This window comes from Coenobita brevimanus, chromosome 103 (genome assembly GCF_032717465.1).
Source record: "Coenobita brevimanus isolate Jiangsu-jjx chromosome 103, ASM3271746v2, whole genome shotgun sequence".
Classification (NCBI taxonomy): domain Eukaryota; kingdom Metazoa; phylum Arthropoda; class Malacostraca; order Decapoda; family Coenobitidae; genus Coenobita; species Coenobita brevimanus.
Genome location: NC_137056.1, coordinates 8,720,230 through 8,742,729, shown reverse-complemented (window position 1 = coordinate 8,742,729; position 22,500 = coordinate 8,720,230). Strand labels below are relative to the sequence as shown.

The window sequence follows — 22,500 nt, the reverse complement described above, 5'->3', positions numbered from 1 at the left end:
AGTGATAGTAAAAGTGCTCACTTCAGCTGTTTTCCACACAAAAACAGTTGTTTTGGTCCAGCATGCCCAGATTAGCGTTAGAAGTCTACTTTCAGATACCGCCAGCAGCTGATGTAGATGGATAGTCCAGTTTGGTGTGGAGTGGCTGGATGCATGTAGTACTTGTAGTATGAAAACGCAACCTGGTTTACGTAATGTGACCACAGTTGGAACTATGATGATGGGAAGTAGGGGTTCTGTGCTACTTTTACATATTTTCACTTTTTTTTTTTTTTTTTTTTTTTTTTTTAGAGTATTATATTGGTATAAGGCACTGTAAACTCTCACATAAGGCACAGTTAACACTCATGCTGCACAGAGTCACATTAGTTACAGTAAATCACGTTTCTTACGTTATTTTCCTTACATCACTCTCATCTTAAATGTCGAGACCAACTGCCTAGCCCCGGGCTCCTACGCTCCTCGTGGGGCACTGTAGGATTGGATGATGATGATACTCGATTTTTATGATTTACATTTATTTGCCAACATTTAATTATATTACTTTCATTAAATACACTATTCATGCATCACTGTCAGTTAGTTCATCACTTGGAAGTTCTCCAACTTCAACTGCAAGTCAGGAATAATCACGATATCTTTGGTAGTGCGGTGTGACCCAGATTTGCATCAGATGGTTACCTTTGGATACCATCAGCAGCTGACGTGGATAGATAGTCCATATTGGTGTGAAGTGGGTGAATGCATGAGTATTTGTAGTATGGAAATGCAACCTGGTGTATGTAATGCAGCCACAGTCGAAACTGTGGTGATGGGAAGTTGGGGTTCGATGCTAATTCTATGTGTGTGTGTTTTTTTTTTTTTTTTTTTTTTTTCTCCATGGGAGGGGAGAAGGAGTGTCTCCCATCCCATTTTGTGTCACAGACTAAGGGCAGACTCAAGTAATTTTGTGCAAATGTGAGGAAAACCTTGTCTGTATGTATACGAACTCGGCAATTTAGGGTACAGTACTGTGAGTTTGTCCATATATACAGTATACGGACTCTGCAATTTTGACACTGTTGGTTTGTCCATATATATACGGACACGGCACAGAACAGGTTAAAGAGTGATAGACATAGTAGCTGAAGCAAAGAAGAAAAATCATGAAAGAATGGGCAAAGAAGTACTTTTCTTTTCTTTCTTTCTGTAAGAGTGGTAAACATAAAAGTAGTAAAGTGGTATATTGGAAGTCATAGGTGGGGATGCTTGCCATCCACTCATTCTAGTGCTGCTCTCCAGTGCCTGACCCTTCCTCTCTTCCTTCTTTCCTTCCTTCCTTTTCAGTCTTTCTTTCCTTTATTCTTTTCTCTTCCATCTGTCTACAGGTGACTCTTTCCCGAGTGACAAGCCAAATGGTTTCCTGTACACCAGGAAACCATTAACCATGCTGGGTGGTAACCATATAACCAGATTATGGTGCCTGGTGGTTTAGTGGGTAATTAAGGCTATCCAGTCGGATTGAGCCTATGCAGGTTTATATCCAAGGGGTGTTTGGGGTTTATTGCTCACATACTGCCCCTCAGGGATGAGTGAGGCTGGTCACTCTCATCTGAAATGTCAGGACCAACTTGCCTAGGTCCATGCTTGTATGCTCCTCATGGGGCAACACAAGATTGGATGATGAATGATGAATGAATAAAGTAAATAGTAAATAGAAATCACAGAGGAGAAAGTAGAGGTGAGGGACGCAAAGCAAAAATAAGGGAAGGCAGTACCATAAATGTTATGCATAGTAATGTAGATGGATTAATAAAAAAAATCATGATTTAAAAGATTATATAACCAAGGAAAAACTAACAGTCATATATTTAATGAGGCAATGCAAATTAAAGGCAAAAAACTAGAGGTGTTGGACTGATGTGGATAAAATATATGGAGAAAAGATAGAAGGTAGACTTGGTGAAGGAGTTTTAATAATGACATGTATTAATTTAAAGGTAAGAGAGATGGAAATGGGTAACAACAAGGTAGAAGCCTTAACAGTTGAAATACAAAATGTGATAAAGGGAAAAAGATGGTTATAGAGGTGGCTTATATGCCACCCCAAACAAGAGCATGGAATGATGAAGATTATGAGATGGTTATAGAAGTGGCTTATATGCCACCCCAAACAAGAGCATGGAATGATGAAGATTATGAGGATATGGCCAGAAATATGTTGATGTGTCTGGAAATCTTTCACAAAAAAGAAGTGGACTTGTCCTAACTGGAGACTTTAACCCCTAACAGGAGGGCAACTTTAAGTAACGTCTGTGCGTGAGGAGGCGGGCGACGTTAAGTAACGTCTGTGCGTGAGGAGGCAGGCGATGTTACATAACGTCCATCCATTTTCAGTCCTGTATTATTGGTGAAGTTGGGTGATACAGCATCCTTGTCATCTGTTGTCTTGCCCTCTACTTTCCCAAGCCTTGCAGCAAGTAAAATAGAATATCCATAATATATAAGTTGTAGTGTTATAATTGTTCAAGTAATATAGTATACAGTAAACTCGGCCCGAACACGTTCTCGCCGAACGCGCTCACAATTATACACGGTTAGTGCTGGGATACGTATAAGACAACGTAAGATTAAAGAACCATTACAAAAACTATAAATTTACACAAGAGAGGCCTTTGAAAGGCCAAATCCTCGAACATCAGCTCAGCACGCACGGTTTGTTTTGATCACGTGATGTGATTCGCTGTACTGCTTTTCCTCAGTGCTATATTTGTAAGTTAAATATTTACAGTACTATTCTGGTAAGTTTATGTGCAAGTTAAAGTTTTATTAAATAACATTCAAGCAAGAAATAAAGTCTTATAACCAGTTTTCTGATAGGTGTCAGAATATTACCTTTTTTATTTGTGTTAAATATTTGCTGTGTTGCTTTCCCACAGTACTGTAATTGTAAGTTAAATATTTACTATTCTGGTATGCACTTGTAAGTTAAAGCACTTAAAGAAAGTTAAAGCATTAAATAAAGCCTTGTAACCAGTTAACCTGATTTATAGATTACACACGATCGGTGGGTTCCAAGACAATTCGCCATCATGTCAATTCCCCGTCAGGACAATTCCCACCCTGGATGATTCCCCGTCATTCTATAATTATACTCATATTAATTAATCGATACTTTTATAAATATATATATTATTAATTAATCAATGCTTTAATAACTATATTTCAGGGGGATCCATTGAAGTCTATGTTGTCTTGTTATTGTTGTGACGGCGAACTGGCTTGACAGCGAATAGTCCCGAAACCATTTTGCTCCCTAGACTCCCTAAACGTGGTATTTTGCTGTTATCTGCCTTTGGTAATCAATATGAAGCACTTTAAGTGGTTAGAAGGTTTATTTAATGTTATAACTTACAAATACAGTACTACACAACAAAACTTCAACATACAAATACGTAAACACAAGGCAACATTCCGACGCCGATTGGTTTCGGAATCGGAATGTTGCCTTGTATTTATGTATTTGTATGTTGAAGTTTTGCTGTGCAGTACTGTATTTGTAAGTTATAACATTAAATAAACCTTCTAACCACTTAAAGTGCTTCATATTGATTACCAATGGCAGATAACAGCAAAAAGCCACGTTTAGAAGATCTAGGGGGCAAAATAAGAAGTAGTTGAAACTTACACGGTTTTGCGCCAAACGCGGCATGTTAGGAACGAAACCCACGCGTTGGGGGCGAGCTTGCTGTATACGTACGCAAGTGTTATTGTTGTGTTCCCTCCCCGGAAAACAACTAACCAAAAAAACAAACAATAAGCCTCGGACAAGGACTGACCAAGCGATGACGACCAAGGACTGGACAAAGGACATGGTTATCGGAACGTGGAATGTAAGGGGAGCGAATGATGAGGTGAAAGAGAGAGAGATTATCCAGGTGCTTGAGGGTGCGAAAGTGGATGTATGTGGAATAACTGAAACAAAATGGAGAGGAGAAAGTGTGAGAGATTGGGAGTATGGATGGGGTATATGTGCAGGAGTAGGTGAGAATGAGAGGGCAAAGGAAGGAGTATGTATAGTTGTGAGTAAAAAATGGAAGAAGAGCATTAGAGAGTATGGATCAGTTGGGTCAAGGATTGTGTGGGTAAAGTTGAAAGTTGGAATACAAATGTGGGCGATTGTGTGTGTGTATGCGCCAACGCAAGATCGTGCTAGAAGAGTGAGAGAAGAGTTCTGGACAGATGTAGAAGTGTGCATGGAAAAGTTTGGAAGGAATGAGAGAGTGTTTTTGATCGGTGATATGAATGGTAAAGTTGGGAATGTGAAGGTGGATGGAATAGTTGGTGAGTGGGGTGTGCCTGCTGAGATAGATGAGAATGGGAGTGCATTAGTGGACATTTGTGCTGAGAGGGGGTTGGTGATAGCCAATACCCTCTTCAGGCATAAAATGATCCACAGGTATACATGGCGAGTGATGAGAAGGGTGGGTGGTGAACTGAATGAAAGGAAGGCAATGATTGATTATGTGTGTGTGGATGAAAGGATGCGAAGATGTGTAATGGATGCAAGAGCTTATAGAGGTTGGGGGAGTGGACTTTCTGACCACTGCTTGGTGGTGGCCAGCATTAGGATTCAAGTAAGATGGAGGAATAGAAGAAGGGAAAGACGAGAGGAAGGAGTAGTTGCAAGGAGTGTGGAAAGGTTACAAGAGGATGAGAAAAAGGCAGAGTATGAGAGAGAAGTGGAGGAACGATTGGGCAATTATGAATTGGAGCAGATGGGAGACGTGGAAGGTGTGTGTAGGATATTTACAGAAGAAATATGTGCAGGATGTGATGTGGTGTGTGGAAGGAAGAGAAGACGGAGGGGGCTGCAAGGAACAGCGTGGTGGACTGAAGAGGTGAGACAGGCTGTGGCACAAAAGAAGAAAGCATACAATGAATGGATGAGAAATAGGGGCGTGGAAGTAGTTGAGAGGCGGAAGAGAGAGTTATATGTAGAAAGAAAGAGAGAGGTGAAAAGATTAGTAAGAGAGAGTAAGAAGAGAGTGGATGAGGAATTTGGAAGGAATTTGAGTGTAAAGTGGAGGGACTGTAAGAAAATGTTCTGGAAAGAGGTGAAAAGAGTAAGACAGGGTGGAAGTGAAGTTAGCAGGGGAGTGAAAGATAAAAATGGTAGATTACTAGTGGAGAAGGGAGAAAAAGTGAGCAGATGGAGAGAACACTTTAAGGAATTGTTGAACATAGAGGATGGAAGTAATGTGAGTATAAGTGGCTGGGGAATGGCTGGGAGAAGGAAGGAGGTGAGAAGACAGGAAGAAATCAGTAGGATAGAAGTTGTGGAAGCAATGAAGAAAGTTAAATCGGGGAAAGCCCTAGGAATTGATGGAGTGTGTAGTGAAATGCTGAAGCATGGGGGAGAGATAGTAGTAGAATGGATGTGGAAGATGTGCAGATTGGCCTGGGAGGAAGGTAGAGTCCCGGAGGATTGGAAGTCAGGTATAATTATTCCCTTGTACAAAGGAAAAGGGGAAAAAGAAATGTGTGGTAATCATAGGGGCATTTGTCTTCTTAGTATAATAGGAAAAGTGTATGGTAGGATACTTATTGACAGAGTTAGAGAAAGAACTGAGAAATTAGTTGGAGAAGGACAGGGAGGCTTTAGGAAGGGAAGAGGTTGTGTAGATCAGATATTCATTCTTAGATCTTTAGTGGAAATGTTTCTAGAGAAGGGAAAGAAGTTGTATGCGGCTTTCATGGATTTGGAGAAAGCATATGACAGGGTGGAGAGACAAGGATTGTGGAAAGTGTTAAGAATATTTGGAGTAGATGGGAAGTTGTTGAATGCTGTGAAGAGTATGTACGATGGTGCAAAGGCTGCAGTGCGTGTGGATGGTGAACTAAATGAATTTTTCTCTTTGAAAGTTGGGTTGAAACAGGGATGTGTCATGTCTCCATGGTTGTTCAATCTGTACATGGATGGGGTAATAAAAGAGGTACAAGGTAGGGTAGTGGATGTTGGAGTGGCCCTGGTGAGAGAGGATAGTGTTTGGAAACTCCCTGTACTGTTGTTTGCAGATGATACTGTGTTGTTGAGTGAAGACGAAGGGGAGCTGCAAGGCTTGGTGGATGAGTTTGGGAGAGTGTGTAAGAAACCTTAATCTAAAGGTGAATGTAGGGAAGAGTAAAGTGATGGTCTTTGAGAGAGGTGAAGTCAGTGAATGTAGAGTGAGGTTGGATGGTGAGGAATTGGAAAATGTGAGGACGTATAAGTACTTGGGTAGTGTGATGAGTAAGGATGGAGGTTTGGAGGGTGAAGTGCTTGAAAGGGTACAGCGGGGAAGAAAGGTTGCTGGTTCTTTGAAAGCAGTGATAAGAAACAGGGAAGTGAGCATGGAAGTGAAAAAGTTACTACATGACAGTATTGTTATACCAACTCTAACGTACGGAAGTGAAGCTTGGACATTGTTGGAAGGACACAAGTCAAGAGTGAGAGCAGTGGAAATGAGTTATTTAAGAGGAGCCTGTGGAGTCACGTGGAGAGACAGGCTGACGAATGAGGATATAAAGGAGCGTTGTGGTGTGGATGTGGATGTGATAGGAAGCGTTATGAGGAACACACTGAGGTGGTTTGGCCATGTGGAGAGGATGGAGGGTGAAAGACTGACGAAGAGAGTGTATGTGAGTGAGGTGGAGGGGGGAAGAGGGAGGGGGAGGCCGAGGATGAGATGGAGGGATGGGGTGGAGAGGTATATGAGAGAGGGGGGTGTGAGTTGGGAGCAGGGGAGTGAAATGGCGGGGGACAGGGCGACTTGGAGGCGGTTTGTTTGTGGCCACCCCAAACAGGATTGAGGCGTCTGACAATAGATAGATAGATAAATGATAGATGTGGTGTTCATTGGTGAAGAAAACGCAAATGAATGAATAGTTTGCTAGCCTCACCCCAGGTGCGCCTGGTGATAAGTTGCCTGCCCGCCCTCCTCCCTCACTCCTCCCTCCTCCTCCCACAGCCAGCAGAGACGTGTTGCCACGCATGTAACACCTCTTTCCTTGGTTTTTTCATCCTGTTTCATTGATTTATGCATGTTTAGGCTTATTCCTTGATTCTATCTCTCTGTCTATTGCCAGACGCCTCAATCCCGTTTGGGGTGGCCACAAACAAATCGTCTCCAAGTCACCCTGTCCCCCGCCATTTCACTGCCCTGCTCCCAACTCACACCCCCCTCTCTCATATACCTCTCCACCCCATCGCTCCATCTCATCCTAGGCCTCCTCCTCCTCCCTCTTCCCCCCTCCACCTCACTCACATACACTCTCTTCGTCAGTCTTTCACCCTCCATCCTCTCCACATGGCCAAACCACCTCAGTGTGTTCCTCATAACGCTTCCTATCACATCCACATCCACACCACAGCGCTCCTTTATATCCTCATTTGTCAGCCTGTCTCTCCATGTGACTCCACAGGCTTCTCTTAAATAACTCATTTCCACTGCTCTCACTCTTGACTTTATTATTCCGAAAATATGCCGCCCCACACAGTCGTATATTTGGTAAGTTGCCCCCCCATAAGGGGTTAATTGCAAAGAGGTAAATTTAGTGGATAGTGATGCAGGCAATAATAAAAACACTTGGAGTTATAAATTATGTGAACTGATAACAGATAACTTCAGAACATCAAGGAGAATGCAAGAATGAGAGATGATGCTGAACCATCTGGGTTAGATCTCATATTGACAAAAAATTCAGATGATGTCCAAAATATAAAGTACAGTACTGTTAACCCTTAGGAAGGATGATCATTCAGTAATTTAATCTGAGCTCATGAAATGGGAAGAGGAAGAAAGGAAAAAATATGAGGAAGATAGATGTAATCACAGCCAAGCTGATTTCATGGCAGAGAAATTATTTCTTGGAATATCAAGGAATATGATTGGAAAGAATTTGATGAAGCTACAGATGTGCACAATAAATACTCTGTTTTAAGGAGATGTATAATGAAGGTATTAATAAATTCAGTCCCAAATATGGAACTTAACATGAAATGATAAAGGAGTGTTTCAGTGAGAAATGTAGAATAACAGTGGAGAAAAGAAATGCAAAATATGGAACACAGCCAGAAAAAAATATGAGTAAATGAGCTTGGGAGAGATATAAGAGATTAAGAATAGATTATGTGAGGATCAGAAGAGAAGCAGCAGCCAAATATGAGAAAAACCTAGTGAATAAGTGTTGAGGTGATCCAGAATTCATTTGACAGGTATATGAAATGCATTTGCATGTAGGCAGTTTTTTTTTACTACTATGGTGTTCATCACGAATACATACCAGAAGACCAGACTGTCAACAAACGCTACTACCTCAACATTATCCATTGTCTTCATAATGCAGTTTGGTTGAAGATACCAGACCTTTGGAAAGTGGGAAGTTGGAAGCAGCACCATGACAATGCCCCTGCTTATTGTTCTCAAGTGATTCAGGAATTTTGGGGCAAGTACAACATCCCACAGGTCCAGGAGGCTCCCTTCCCACCAGATATGGCTCTGTTCAACTTTTGGATATTTCCCAGGCTCAAAACTCTGCTGAAGGGGTCTCAGTTTGAGACAAAAAAAGAAATCATGATGAATCCAATGAAGCACTTGCAGGTACCAAAAACCAACTTTATAAAATTTTTCAGGCAGTGGAAAGAATTTTGGGCTTCTTGTGTCAAGTCAAAAGGGGCCTACTTTGAGGGAGATTAATGTCCTAGCTCAGCAGGTTAGCTATTTATTATTTTAGTGCCTAAGGTCAGATACTTTCAGAACAGACCTTGTATGTCCCAAGTTTATTGAGTTTTTTTGACAGAGTTGTGAATGTCTTACAGGAGTGGGTGGGTAGATTGTAAGTGAGACCTAGCTTGACTCTTGACTCTACTGTAGGAAATTCCATAGTAAGGAACGACTGCATCAGGCATGGGGGAATCGTGTGTATCTATGTAAACAACAAACTGTCTCATAAGGTCTGTGAAGATGTAGGACAAGATAGTCTAGAAAGCAAATGGATGGAGATACACTTACCAAGAACAAGGCCATTTTTGGTAGGAGTATGTTATAGACTGCCAGGTAATGCAGCATTCCTTGAAAACTTCGATAGAGTACTGTTGGCTATAGAACCCGACAGAGAGACTGTAATACTCGAAGACATGAACACATGCTCCAAGAATCAGCCTGTAGGACTATGTAGGCAATACAAACAAATACTAGATATGAACAGTTGCAAACAAGTGATCAGATCACCAACAAGAATAACAGAAAACATTGCTGCTATTATAGATTTCATATGTAACAGGGAAGACGTGATATCACAATCTGGGGTCATAGAGTCCGGACTTAGTGATCGCTTGATCATTTACTGCCCAAGAAAGGCTTATAAAAGCTTTATTGGTACACCATCCATCCATCCATCCATCATCCAATCCTATGTTGCCCCATGAGGAACATAGGAGCCCGGGGCTAGGCAAGTTGGTCCTGACATTTAAGATGAGAGTGACCAGCCTCACTCATCCCTGAGTGGCATTATGTGATAAATAAACCCCAATCACCCCTTGGGTATAAACCTTCACCAACTCAATCCGACTGGAGTGCCGTAATTACCCACTAAACCACCAAGCACGATTATTTGGTTATATGGTTACCACCCAAGGTAGTAAATGATTTCCTGGTGTACAGAAAACCATTTGGCTTGTCACTCAGTGTAGAGTCACCCATAGGCTGAAGGAAGAGGAAAGAATGAAGGAAAGATAGACAGAAGAGGGAGTGTAAAGTCACCCATAGGCGAAGGACGAGGAAAGAATGAAGTAAAGAAAGACAGAAGGGGAAGGAAAGAAAGAAGGAAGGAGGAAAGGAAAGGACAGTCACATAAGAGCAGCACTGTATCGAGTGAGTGGATGGTGAGTTCCCCCACCTACCACATTGTTGGTAAACATACAAAGAAAATGATAAAATCAGACCACTCAGAAATTACGACCCTCAAACATACATAGCTAAACTAAGAAATGCAGACTGGTCATTAGTGTACATGAGTAGGAATGTACTGTATGTGAAGCCTGGGCAAGTTTTACAAGCATCATTGCAAAGGTAGTTGATGAGGTAGCCCCTTTGAAGGAAATGAGAATAAAAAACAGGACAGAACCATGGATCAATAGGGAACTACTCCAACAAAGAGAATAGAGGGACAAAATTTTGCCGTAGATTCAAGAAGCACAAGCTTGATAAGAAACTAAGATGTCTGATCAGCACAGTGAGAAACAAGTTAAGCAAAAATGTTAAATCAGCTAAAGCAGACAGTCTTTTCAGTAAGGCTGAGGAACACAAGTATCACCCCAAGAAACTATGGAAACATTTAAAATTGACAGTTTACAATGAGAAAACATCAGAACACCCAAAAATAATACTGGACTTTAAAGGGAAAACATGTCATGACAAAATCAGAATTGCTAATCATTTTAACAAATTTTTTTACTGAAGTTGCAGCTACACTAGCAAGGAACCTCCCACAACTTTCAGAATTTATAATACAGACACCAGCGCCTTCCAGAATTTTTACAGAAGCAAAGGGGTTGCCTTAAACAGCTTCTTCCTTCGTAGTGTTACAGCTAAATATACAGTACATATTGGGAACTACGTAATCTTAAGTAAAATCGCTGGACCAGATAAAATACCAGCTAGGTATCTGAAAGATGGAGCTATGGTAATTGCAGGACTCTTAACACATCTGATCAACCTGTCAGTAGGCACTGACTCAGTACCAGATGAGCTCAGAGAAGCACCGTTAACACCTCTTTATAAAAAGGGTGATAAACAAGACGTAACTACAGACCGGTTAGTATACTCTGCATGGTGTCGAAGATTCAGGAAAAGGCTGTATTCACACAAATCATAACCCACCTAAATCAAAATGACATTTTGTATAAATTCCATTCAGGCAGCAGAGGGACATACTGTAGTCTACAGAAACATGCCTCATTCCCCTTAGATACCATAGGATCAAACATGTTTAGAGGTGAATGCACAGATATGGTTCTGCTGAATTTTCAGAAAGCATATGACACAGTTGATCATGGCATGCCCTGCGACAAACTACAAGCCATGGGCATAGGATCTGTTGATTGGTTCAGATTGTACCTTAGCAACAGAAAACAAAGAGGAAAAGTTGATGAAGTAGAATCAGAATCGATGATTATAATTTGTGGGGTGCCACAGGGAAGAATTGTTGGTCCACTACTACTTTTATGCTGTGTCCATGACTTGATTCTGAGTGTCAGCTGTAAACTTATGTTATACTGTATGCAGATTACAGTATACTTCTTGTATCTGGAAAGGATCCTGAGGTAGTATCAGACACATTATCCAAAAACCTTGAATCCTGTCAAAAATTGCATGTTGACAGTAGACATTAGCAAAGCTTTTGATGCCATCCCCCGTCACAACCTCACAAACAAAATACTCAACACAAACATGCACAATAACACAAAAAGATGGCTGGCAAACTACTTAGCAGGCAGATGTGCACATGTAACATTTGCTGGTCGGTCTTCTAACATCAGAAACTTCACAAACGGCATCCCCCAAGGATCTGTTTTGTCCTCTACACTCTTTAACCTATACATGCACGACGTACCCACACCCCACACACCACAGATACACATAGCTTCCTATGCAGATTATATAACACTTACATGTATTCACCAAAATGCAAACACAGCTGCACACATCATGCAACCTTACCTCAACACACTACACGAATGGTTCACCACAAACAGGCTCAAAATAGCCCCAGCCAAATCTACAGTGACTCTTCTCACAAACTGGACAGCAGAACACAGTCACATCCCACACCTCACCATAAACAACACCCCCCTACCACACACACACACACACACACACACACACACACACACACACACACACACACACACACACACACACACACACACACACACACACACACACACACACACACACACACACACACACACACACAATCCCTGGTGTAACATACAGTACATCAGTGTCATTTAAACAACACATCACAAACATTAAAAATAAAATAACACCAAGACTCAGTGCTTTGAAGTCACTTGCCCATACAACATTCGGACACAACAAAGAAACCACCACCACAGTATACAAACAATACATACGTTCAGTGATGAATTATGCAAGCCCTGCCTGGGCTTCTAACCTGACCAAAACACACTACAACACTCTACAGACCATACAGAACAAGGCCCTAAAAATAATCACAGTCTGCACAGCTACTACACCCACTGACCACCTACATCAAGAAACCAAAGTCCTCAAAGTCAAGGATCACCTAAACATGAGGGGCACTCAGTTTCTTGCTGCAGCCTCCACAAACCCACAACATCCACTACAGCACATGGCAGCACATCCACTCACACCAAGGAACATCAAAACAACACCCAGCACACGATACCATACACAAATACTGTCATCTCTCCCCCCTCGCCCACCTCAGACCAGCTTCCAGAAGCATATCCACACTCAGATCACTCGCCGCTCCATTCAGTCACTTAAAGACAACACACAGCTGCATGCACGGCCTCCTGACATTCACTCTTCTGAATCCTATCTTCCTCGTGAGGACAGGGTCCACCTGGCCAGGCTGAGATGTGGGCACCGTCCAGCCCTCTTAAGCTACCAGAAGAGGCTGGGTGACTCCATTGCTGATGCCTGTCCAGGATGCAACACAGCACCCCATACTATTAAGCACATTATGGAAGACTGCATTGCACACAATCACCTACGCCAACAACACAACATACACTCATTGAGAGCTCTGTGGGAAAGCCCGGTCTCGGCCGTGGCCTTCCTAAGGGACTCGGGGCTGTTCGGCCAGACTGCCTGGGGAACAACAACTACAACTACTACCACTACTACATCTGGGGAAAACAGAATCCATATTATTTGGTTCAAATAGGAAATTACAAGCAGCAGAGAATTTCCAAATAAAGTTTAATTCAGTTAATATTTCAGCAGTACTGGTACATGTTGTGAAATATTTAGTACTCAGACTGGATGCTACTATGTCTAAGGATGAAATAATGGAATCAGTAGTCAACAGATCTGACAGTTGATTAAAATTCCTTTTATAGACAGGCAGGAAGCTTACCAGCAGCAACAATGAAGACCCTATGTCAGTCGTGTGTTCAGTGTCACAGAGTATGCGATATCAGCATGGTACTCTGCCCTCAGCAAAAAATCGGAACAGAAGCTCCAAGGCCTTCAAAACAGTGATAATGTACTGAATCTTGAATGTAGGTCACATGTAGGCTGTTGCAAACTAAATGAACTTGGAATGTTAAGGTTGGCGGATAGGGCTAAACAACTGAGACCACACAGTGGTTATAAAATGTATTACAGTGATTACAATGTTGCTCCTGGATATCTAAGGGAAAATTTTGTAAAATCTAGGGTTTGTGCCTGCCATGGTACAAGAGGCAGAATTTTAAATTTTAATGCACCAAGCAATAGAGGTCAGGAAGTGGGCACATTCTTTTGTGGAGCAGCCAAAGATGGGAACAGTTTGTCTCACAGTATAAAAGCAAGCAGAAGCCCTCATTCATTCAAGAAGAATCTGAAAAGATACCTTCAACAGGAAGCCTCTATTAGAGATGCTGATGTATCTTTGTACTACTAGACACTTTCAAGTCAATGTTAGTTTTAAGTATGTTACCAGCAAACTAATATTCTTTATTTATTGTATTCTTGTGCTTGCTAATTGATATAAGTTAAGCTAAGATTACCTTTAGAATAAGGATGACTAACCCCCCTTGCGCCAGCTTATCCTGATCCCATAAGAAGGACCCCAACTGAAATACGCTCCAGCGGCCTTATTGGGTTATCCTGGGTTGGTTTCAGGCATGGCTGGTACCTATAAACACTTGTTTCAATGTTTAAGGTGCCACTTTGATTGTATATGCCTAACCAAATAAACTTATTATTATTTTTATTATTATTAGTGTATTATTGTTATTGTATGATTGGCTCTATTGAATACATTTATGTGAAGCTACAGAACATGGTAAATGTTTTTGGCATATCAGATAGAGCCAGGATTCCGGGGGCTTGAATGGTGAGGGAATGGAAGCATGACCCATAGGATTGGGCAAATTTGGGCTGTCAGGACGTTGCTTCTCCTCACCCTGTCGTAGGGTGGGAAAAGAGGTCCGGATGATGATGATGATGATTATTGTATCTATTTCAGCTTCAGGAAGGCATTTGATACCACATGAGAGGTGGAAATGGAACTAAAAAAATATTGGTGATATTGAAGGTGATTTAGTGAGGTGGATGAGAAGTTGCCTTACTGGCTCACAATTGAGAACTAGATTATTAGATAAGTTTTCATCATGGGAAGGAGTAATATGTGCTGTGCTCCTGGGAGCAGGATTGCCATCTTTAATGTTCCTAATACTGTACATATATGTAAGTGATATGCCAAATGTGGTTCAGTCATATATAACTGTTTGCTGATGATGCAAAAGTTATGAAAAAAATTGTAGGTGAGACAAGCTGTAGGGAGCTCCAAGAGAACCTGCGTCAACTACATTGGTGGAGCCAGGATTGGAAGATTGAATTTAACATTAGTAAGTGTTCTATTTATACACCCTCAGCTGTGACATATGATTGTGATACGTGGAAACTGATAAAATCGATGAAAAATCAACTAATCATTTCACAGAGAGCAATGGAAAGGTCAGTGTTGGAAATATCTTTAAGAGACAGGAAAAGATCAACTTGAGTGAGAGAGCAAACTAAAGTCAGACATTTTAAAAGAACAGAAATGGTGGTGGACAGGCCATGGAGCAAGAATAAGGAATAACCGTTGGAGCAAGAGGCTGACTTACTGGACTCAGGAGACTGTAGGTGTAGCAAAAAAATAAATAAATAAATAAATAAAAAAGTAAAAAAAATAGAGCCAGACAGGAGGTGGGGAGATGAGACACAGAAGTTTGCAAGCAAAACGTGGCAGAGATTGGCTCAGTTGAAGAATTCGCGGAGAATGTTCAGGGAGACCTTTGTTCAGCAGCGGACGTGCAATGGCTGATGATGATGACGAATTGTTCTGTGATTGAGGTGGATGTAAGCAAGGGAAGACCTAAATTGGACCATAAGATGAGGATGGAAGACATTGCCAAGGCAGCACATGAGAAGGCTTTAGGCATAATATTAAAGCAGGGATTATCACCAGAGAACCATATAAATAAGAACCAGCAGAGCATACAGGCTTGTAATTAATATAAGAACAGCATTTAAATATGAGGGAAGTAGGCAGCACTACACCTGATATAGTGCTGCCTACTTCTTCCTTCACCTTCATCATTCTTTTTTTGTGCCTGTCCTCCCCTCTTCTTATTTCTCCCATCATTCCAGTCACTCTTTATGACTCTTCTTACATTTTCAGGTGGATTTGCATTGAGTGACATGCCTAATGGTTTCCTGTAAGCTGGGAAATCTTTTACAGCCATGGGTGGTAACCATATAACCAACCTATATGTGTACCCTATGTGTCAGCATGTGGGTTGGTGGAGGGTTAGTGCCTTTCCCTGTTAAAATGACCAACTCAAAGACAAACGGCCACCCCGTATGGGGTTATGGCAACTGACTGTAGATAGATAGAAGATATGCTAAATAGATTGATAACAGCATTGGTAGGACGTAGATTAAAGTATGCTGCAGTTATGTGGTCTCCCCACTTAAACAACATATCAGTGAATTAGAGAAAGTGCAGAGAGTGGCTGAAAGATGATACCAGATTTAGAGAATTTCAATATGAGGAGAGGTTACAAAGGCTGAAATTACCCACGTTGCAGGAGAGAAGAGACAGAGGAGACGTGATAATGATGTGAAAGTGGATGCGTAGTACTGAAAAGGTTGATAGAGATGGTTATACCATAGGGAACAGGAAAAGAACGTGGGGACGTATTTATAAACTAAAGCTTCCTGGGTGCGTTGGTGATGTAAGAAAATATAGTTTTCCAGTTAAAAGTATAATTAAATGGAACCAGTTAGATAAAAGTGTAGTAAGTGCTAAGAATATCCATACTTTCAAGGAAAAATTGGATGGTCTCAGTGCTGAAAACAGGACAAAATGAGTACTGTATAGTCTTGTATTCAGATCCTGTAAAATACAAATAGGAAAATACATCGTTCTTGTTAATGAATTAAGAACCACTAGTAGTCATTCAACTATTTCATGGTTTTGCTATCAACAACCCAGCAGCTTAGAACAGTGGCTTGGCCTTGATGACCAATACCATAGTTGCTTAAGGGATAGGTGCAATAATAAGAGTGTAGGATTATGAACCAGAATTGTAAATGGAAAAGTATGATATTAGTATTAGTATGATTCAGTTATAATATTTTCGATGCTTCGGAAAAGAAAGTAATTCTGGGAATCTGCTCATTTTCATGGAAATAAAAATATTACAGTACAGTATTTCTTGGGAGCTGCAGGGCTTGGTGGATTAGTTTGGAAGAGTATGTAAGAAACAGAATCTAAAGGTGAATATAGGGAAGAGTAAAGTTATGGTCTTCGAGAGAAGTGAAGTCAGTGAATGTAGAGTGAGATTGGATGAGGAGGAAATGGAAAATGTGAGTGCGTTTAAGTACTTGGCTAGTGTGATGAGTAGGGATGGAAGGTTAGAGGGTGAAGTGCTTGAAAGGATAAATAAAGGAAGAAAGGTTGCTGGATCCTTGAAACAGCGATAAGAAACAGGGAAGTGAGCATGGAAGTGAAAAAGTTACTACATGACAGTATTGTGATACCAACTCTAACGTATGGAAGTGAAGCTTGGACCTTGTTGGAAGGACACAAGGAAAGAGTGAGGGCTGTGGAAATGAGTTATTTGAGAGGAGCATGTGGAGTCACATGGAGAGACAGATTGACAAATGGGGGAAGTGAAGGATCGTTGTGGTGTGGATGTGGATGTGATAGGAAGCGTTAAGAGAAACACATTGAGGTGGTTTGGCCATGTGGAGAGAATGGAGAGTGAGACTAACGAGGAGAGTGTATGTGAGTGAGGTGGAAGGGGGGAGAGGGATGGGGAGGCCAAGGATGAGATGGAGGGATGGAATGGAGAGGTATATGAGAGAGGGGGGGGGGTGAGCTGGGAGCAGGGCAGTGAAATGGCAGGGGACAGGGCGACATGGAGGCAATTTGTTTGTGGCCACCCCTTACAGGATTAAGGCATTTGGCAATAGATAGATTGATAGATTTCTTGGGAAAGCATGGTCTTTTATTGGATTAGGGCTTCTGGCTGTAGGTAGATAGAGCCTGGGAAAGAAGCCCTAGTTATTAGCAGATTTCCTTCATACAGTAGAGCATCCCAGTTTTTATTTACATATGCATCACTGTAGTATGCTTACATCATAAAGATAACATTTTAGTTAGTATATGGAGTAACCCACACTGTTTCCTTGCAGGTGTCATATGTCCTTGATACCCTGTACAATACCCCATGCAAAATCCTACACATAAATCATGGTCATGAGTTGCAGCAGCACACCGACACAATCCTGCAACACTTCAAGCAGCGTGGGTCTCCAATTATGATGGGTGGAGATTCTGATGCATCATCCAAGGGCATCATGGGAATCTGTCAAGGCCCTTCACAGACTTGCCTTCTTGTTGTGGTGAGAGAAAAGAAAGAGCGTTGCTTGTATGTTAAATAAATAGGCATACAGTAGCTGGTTAGTTAATAATTTATATGGTAGCAACACTTATTTCACCATAATTTGTGAAGATTCCTCCTTCTTTATGAACTTTAACCTTAGCCTCCTCTCCTGAGTTCATCATGTCTTTAGGAAAGGTATCCCTCAACTAAATCAGGTAATACTGCTTTAGCCAGATGAAAATTCTTAGATATACTTCACTTATGGCAAGGATGAAACATTCTCTTTATATCTCACATAACTATTATAAGTCCATATTACCCATTTTTCTTATTGTTTAGTTCTTAAAGCCTTCTGATGGTGTCTTGTGGGTGTGGGAGAAGTGAGTTATGTGGTAATCTGTGTTGTCTTGTGAGGCAGACAGTTTCTGTTGTAAAGTTTGGATTTTAATATCTTCTGTTCCCTTGTGGAATCTGGTGTTTGTCTGCATTGAGTACGATGTTGTTAAATGTTGTTATGGGCCTGTTAATGTTGGTGATGGCTGTGTTGTTTAATGTGCTGTAGAGTAACAGTCCATTCGCTTAATATGAGAGAGTCTACAATGCATAATGACTAGAGTATGACTGGCGGGAGAGGGTGAAAAAATTCAATACAGTCAGCTCTCACTTAATGTGTGATCAGAGTGCACGAACCTCACATAACATGGAAGGCAATTTTTTAGGCCAGGAAATGGTCAAAATGTGAAAATGACAGATATAATGCGGGTGAAAAAATCCGCCCATTTTTTCAAAACCGTACTACGCTGCAATGATGTGGTTTACGCGGCCTGAGGCCTCAAATTATGGTTTAAAAAGGCATTACATGAAAAAATTGGTCATAACGTGGTGGGAAGAGACATGACGCGGGCAGTGATAGTCATAGCATGGGTTGCATCAGCCAGTGACATACGGCTGTCACATGTCTGTGCGGGGTGTCGTCACAGTCCACTGAGGATTCCTGTCCCGCTTGAACCTACCCTTTTCCCATGCTTTAGCTCCACATGTGCTGTGTGGTATCTTTGCCCTTTTCTTTTTTTTTTGGCCACCTGGGGACCAGTAAGAGTCCTGCCCAGCCTCGGAACCCCACTCCCCCTCCCCCCAACAAACCCACAACCTCTTCAATTCAAGATGAGGAACCCTGCAGTGTTTGTGTGTAATGAAGTCATTATTAGGTAGGTAAATGTCTTGGGAAAAATCCCTGAAAATTGCCCCGAAAGGTGAACTTGGGGCTGGCTTGGGTACCATGTAACCCTTTAACACGTAAACATATGGCTCTGTAACATGAAAGTCTCATAAAGCGGGACCTCCCGTGTACAATATTCGCGTGTTATGTGAGAGCTCACTGTAATTGGTAGTACGCAGGTTGGTTTTGAAAATGCAAAATCAGGGCGCAGAGTGAGGCAAATCCGGTGCTGTGCTGCATAACGTGACGTACTCTTGTAGAGCGCGCAAGGAAGTGACGTTGGTCATGACCTCAAGCCATGGCCATGGATAGTGAAGATCCACTGATCAGAAACAGAAGCGGAAGCCTGGCAGCCTTTGACAAGTTTAAAGATCAAGCGACGATGAATGAAAACCATAAAGTGAGAGTTCAAGAGGTTCTGGATGCCATAGAAAACAGCCACTGTTACCACCAAGACAGGCTTGCCGAGTAAGTGAACCGAAGGCATCAGACTCTGATCACCACCTTCTTTACTCCATCACAACAAAAAGATCCAGGGCTCTCAACATCAGCCGAGCATGACAATGATGGTGCATCTGTAGTGTCTGCCATGGACATTGAGGGGTACATGACTGATGTGGAGCGTGTTGGCGGTGGTGGTGGTGGTGGTGGAGTGCTGGAGTCGGGCATTGTGGAGGGTGCTGGGACACTGTAACTGTCTCGCCCTGCCTCGGAACCCCATCTCTTCAAGTAAACTAAGCTTTTCCTGCGTAGATTTTAAGGTAAGGGACCATTGTGTGGGTTATGCTTATTGTGTACATGTGTTTACTGTAATGTCTCATAATACATAGGCAAAATGACAGACTAGGGGCTAAAGGAGTGCCTTTTGAGGCTGCTGCCCCACCAATTAGAATTTTTCCCTGTGAGGTTTGTTATTTGTAATGTGCGAAATTTCTAGAAAGCTAGGTCTCCTACTGCCCAAATTCTCACATGGAAAGCGAATGGACTGTGTTCTATTTCTTCAGTGAATTTTGTCCAGTCTGTTTTCTTGTAGTTTGTGTGTGTGAGGCGTGATTATTCTGGTTTGGATTCTGTTTCTTTAGTGCTAATGATAGGGAGATGATTTGTAGCAAGTTTAGGTTCCATTCACCAAGTGCCATTGAGTGAAAATGTTGGCAGACAGAATGTAATGTCTGAGGAGGAGGGGTGTGTGATTTACCTGGTGTGGGATGAGGGTGTATTGTGAGTTGTCATTGAAAATGTAAATGTTGTTGAACTGTGAAGCGATGTTGAGGCCTTGGTGGTTGTTTGATTGTGTTCGCATCAGGCAGTTTTTTTTTTTATCGTTAAGTCACCAACAGTGATAAGAGTGAGGTGTTAGGTGTCTGTGTTAGGTGGAGGAGCTGCAGGTTATATTGCACTGGTGTAGCATGAAAAGTGTCAGGGGGAATGTAAATGTTAAAATTGTTGATTTCTTGTTTGCGACTAGATTGGACACTGATTGACTATTTCTAATGTTTTGTCATTCATGAGATGTGATTGTATAGTTTGTGTTGTGTCTTTGTAAAGGATTGATGGGTACGAGTAATTGTATGTAATGAGGCCTCCTCCTTGGCCCTCATTTCTGCGTAAATGAATGTGTGAGTAGTGTCCAGTTTGTGGGGTATGTTCTGTGTGTGTGTGTGTGTGTGTGTGTGTGTGTGTGTGTGTGTGTCTTTTATTTCTTGTAGGTGTGCTGTGTATATGTTGTCATTATGAAGGAATTGTTCTATTTCTGATGATTTTTTTGCTGAGGCCATCAACATTAGGGTGTTTCAAAATTTTGAATTTTGTGCTTGGTGAATGCAAACATGCTAATTGAGTTCCATTTCACGGGCAATGACTTCACGCAAACTATGAGCACAACTGCTTGTTGCTATCCAACCTTGCAAGGCCTGCATGTTTTGCCTCTAATGGGAAATCGTTTGTTCAACTACCCATCATTGTGATCAGTGCAGGTCAAATTGAGAAGCTACTGGCTATCCTGAAACTGAGCCCTGGGATGGGAGAGGCGATGGGAAGAGTGTTATTGGACATCGTGAACCAGTGGTCGCAAGTAGAAGACTGGGTGGCCGTCCTCAGCTTTGATATTACTGCAAGCAGTATGGTTGTCCACAGCGAGGCTTGCACCATCATCCAGAACGCCACTGGGAAACCACTCCTTTTCATTGCATGCCGCCACCACATCCACAAGCTTCTCTTCATCGGGGTGTTTGACACGTTCTTCTCCTCCTCTGGCCTGAAAATTCCCTTATTCAGCCAGTTCAAGGATCGCTGTGATATCAACGATCAGCAGGTTTTCAAACCGTTCATCAGGCAGATCATTCTGATCCACAACCTTAGCTCAGTGGTGTCGAACTCATTCCTTTCACGGGACCTCATGTCAGTTCTGTTGATCATCTGAGGGCCAAGTCTGCCTAAACTATAATATATAATACGGCAAGGCCGCAGCCTATTCAAATGTTTAGAGAAGTTAGGTGTGCCTTCTAACCCTTGCAGTGACTTTGGCTTCAGCTTAAAGTTATAGTTAATATTTAAATAAAAGTTTTGTGACATATTTGTTCACCAATAAGTTATTCAGTTGGTGTTTTTATCAATCAGAATATCGGTAAATATTTCCTAACAGTGCTGTAATATTTGTTTACTTGATCATTGAATGTTCCCCATAACTACATTCTGTCTTAGCCTTGAACTTGGACCAATAAACCTGCTGTGTAAGCAAAACCAATCTTCAAACTCTTAAACTGGCATCAGGCACAGATTTCCAGTGATTCTGCAAAGCTCATTTGGAAAGGTTGTTAAAAAAAAAAAAATCACTGACAGCTGGCAGTGCTATCAGAGGAGAGATATTGTAGCCATGTGCAGTTTGCTGCAAGAGTGTGGGAAGTAACTCCATCTTATTCATTGTTTGTGATAAGTGAGTGCACAAGAGATTGATTCTGTCAGATACATTTATGTGAAGCTACAAAACATGGTGAATGTTTTTGGTGTATAAGATAGAGCCAGGATTCCAGGGACTTGAATGTTAAGTGAATTGAAGTGTGGCCCATTGGATTGGGCAGATTTGGGCTGTCTGGACATTGCTACTCCTCACCTTGCCCTAGGATGGGAAAAGAGGTCTGGTTGATGATGATGATGATGATGATGATGATGACAAGAGATTTAGTGGTTGTTAGACGTAGTCTACAAAATTATGCTGATTTTGTGTGTCTAGTGTGTAGGGGAGGGTGTACAGAGACAGAGAGGTGAGTAAGGATTAATTTAGCTGCAGAGTCTTGAGTGTGTGGAGGAGTTTTGTTTTCTGGGGGATATGATACATGCTGGAGGTGGGGCTGGAGGTAGCTTGGTGGCAGGAATAAGGAGTGGTTGGAAGGTCAGGGAGCTGTTGTCCCTCTTGAAGTTGAGAAGGCTTGCAGTCCTTGTATGCAGCATGTGTTAGGAGTGTAATGCTGTATAGTAGTGAGACCTGGGCAGTAAAGGAGGAAGATATTCATTGCCTTAGATATAGAGATAATGATTAGGTGGATGTGTTGTGCATCCTTGAATGACAGGCCTGGGATGGGGGGTTAGGCTTGCAAATGAAGAGTTGAGAGGAAGGATGGGACTT

At 41.8% G+C, this 22,500-nt stretch overlaps 1 protein-coding gene across 1 annotated transcript in view; it reads left to right on the top strand.

The window, feature by feature from the left end:
* The window catches only part of Ufsp1 (UFM1 specific peptidase 1), a 112,321-nt gene that overhangs the window by 33,776 nt on the left and 56,045 nt on the right, over positions 1–22,500 (top strand). The window contains exon 4 of the mRNA XM_080285012.1: positions 17,466–17,675. Coding sequence (XP_080141138.1) covers positions 17,466–17,675 — 210 coding nt within the window. The remainder of the gene's footprint in view (positions 1–17,465; positions 17,676–22,500) is intronic.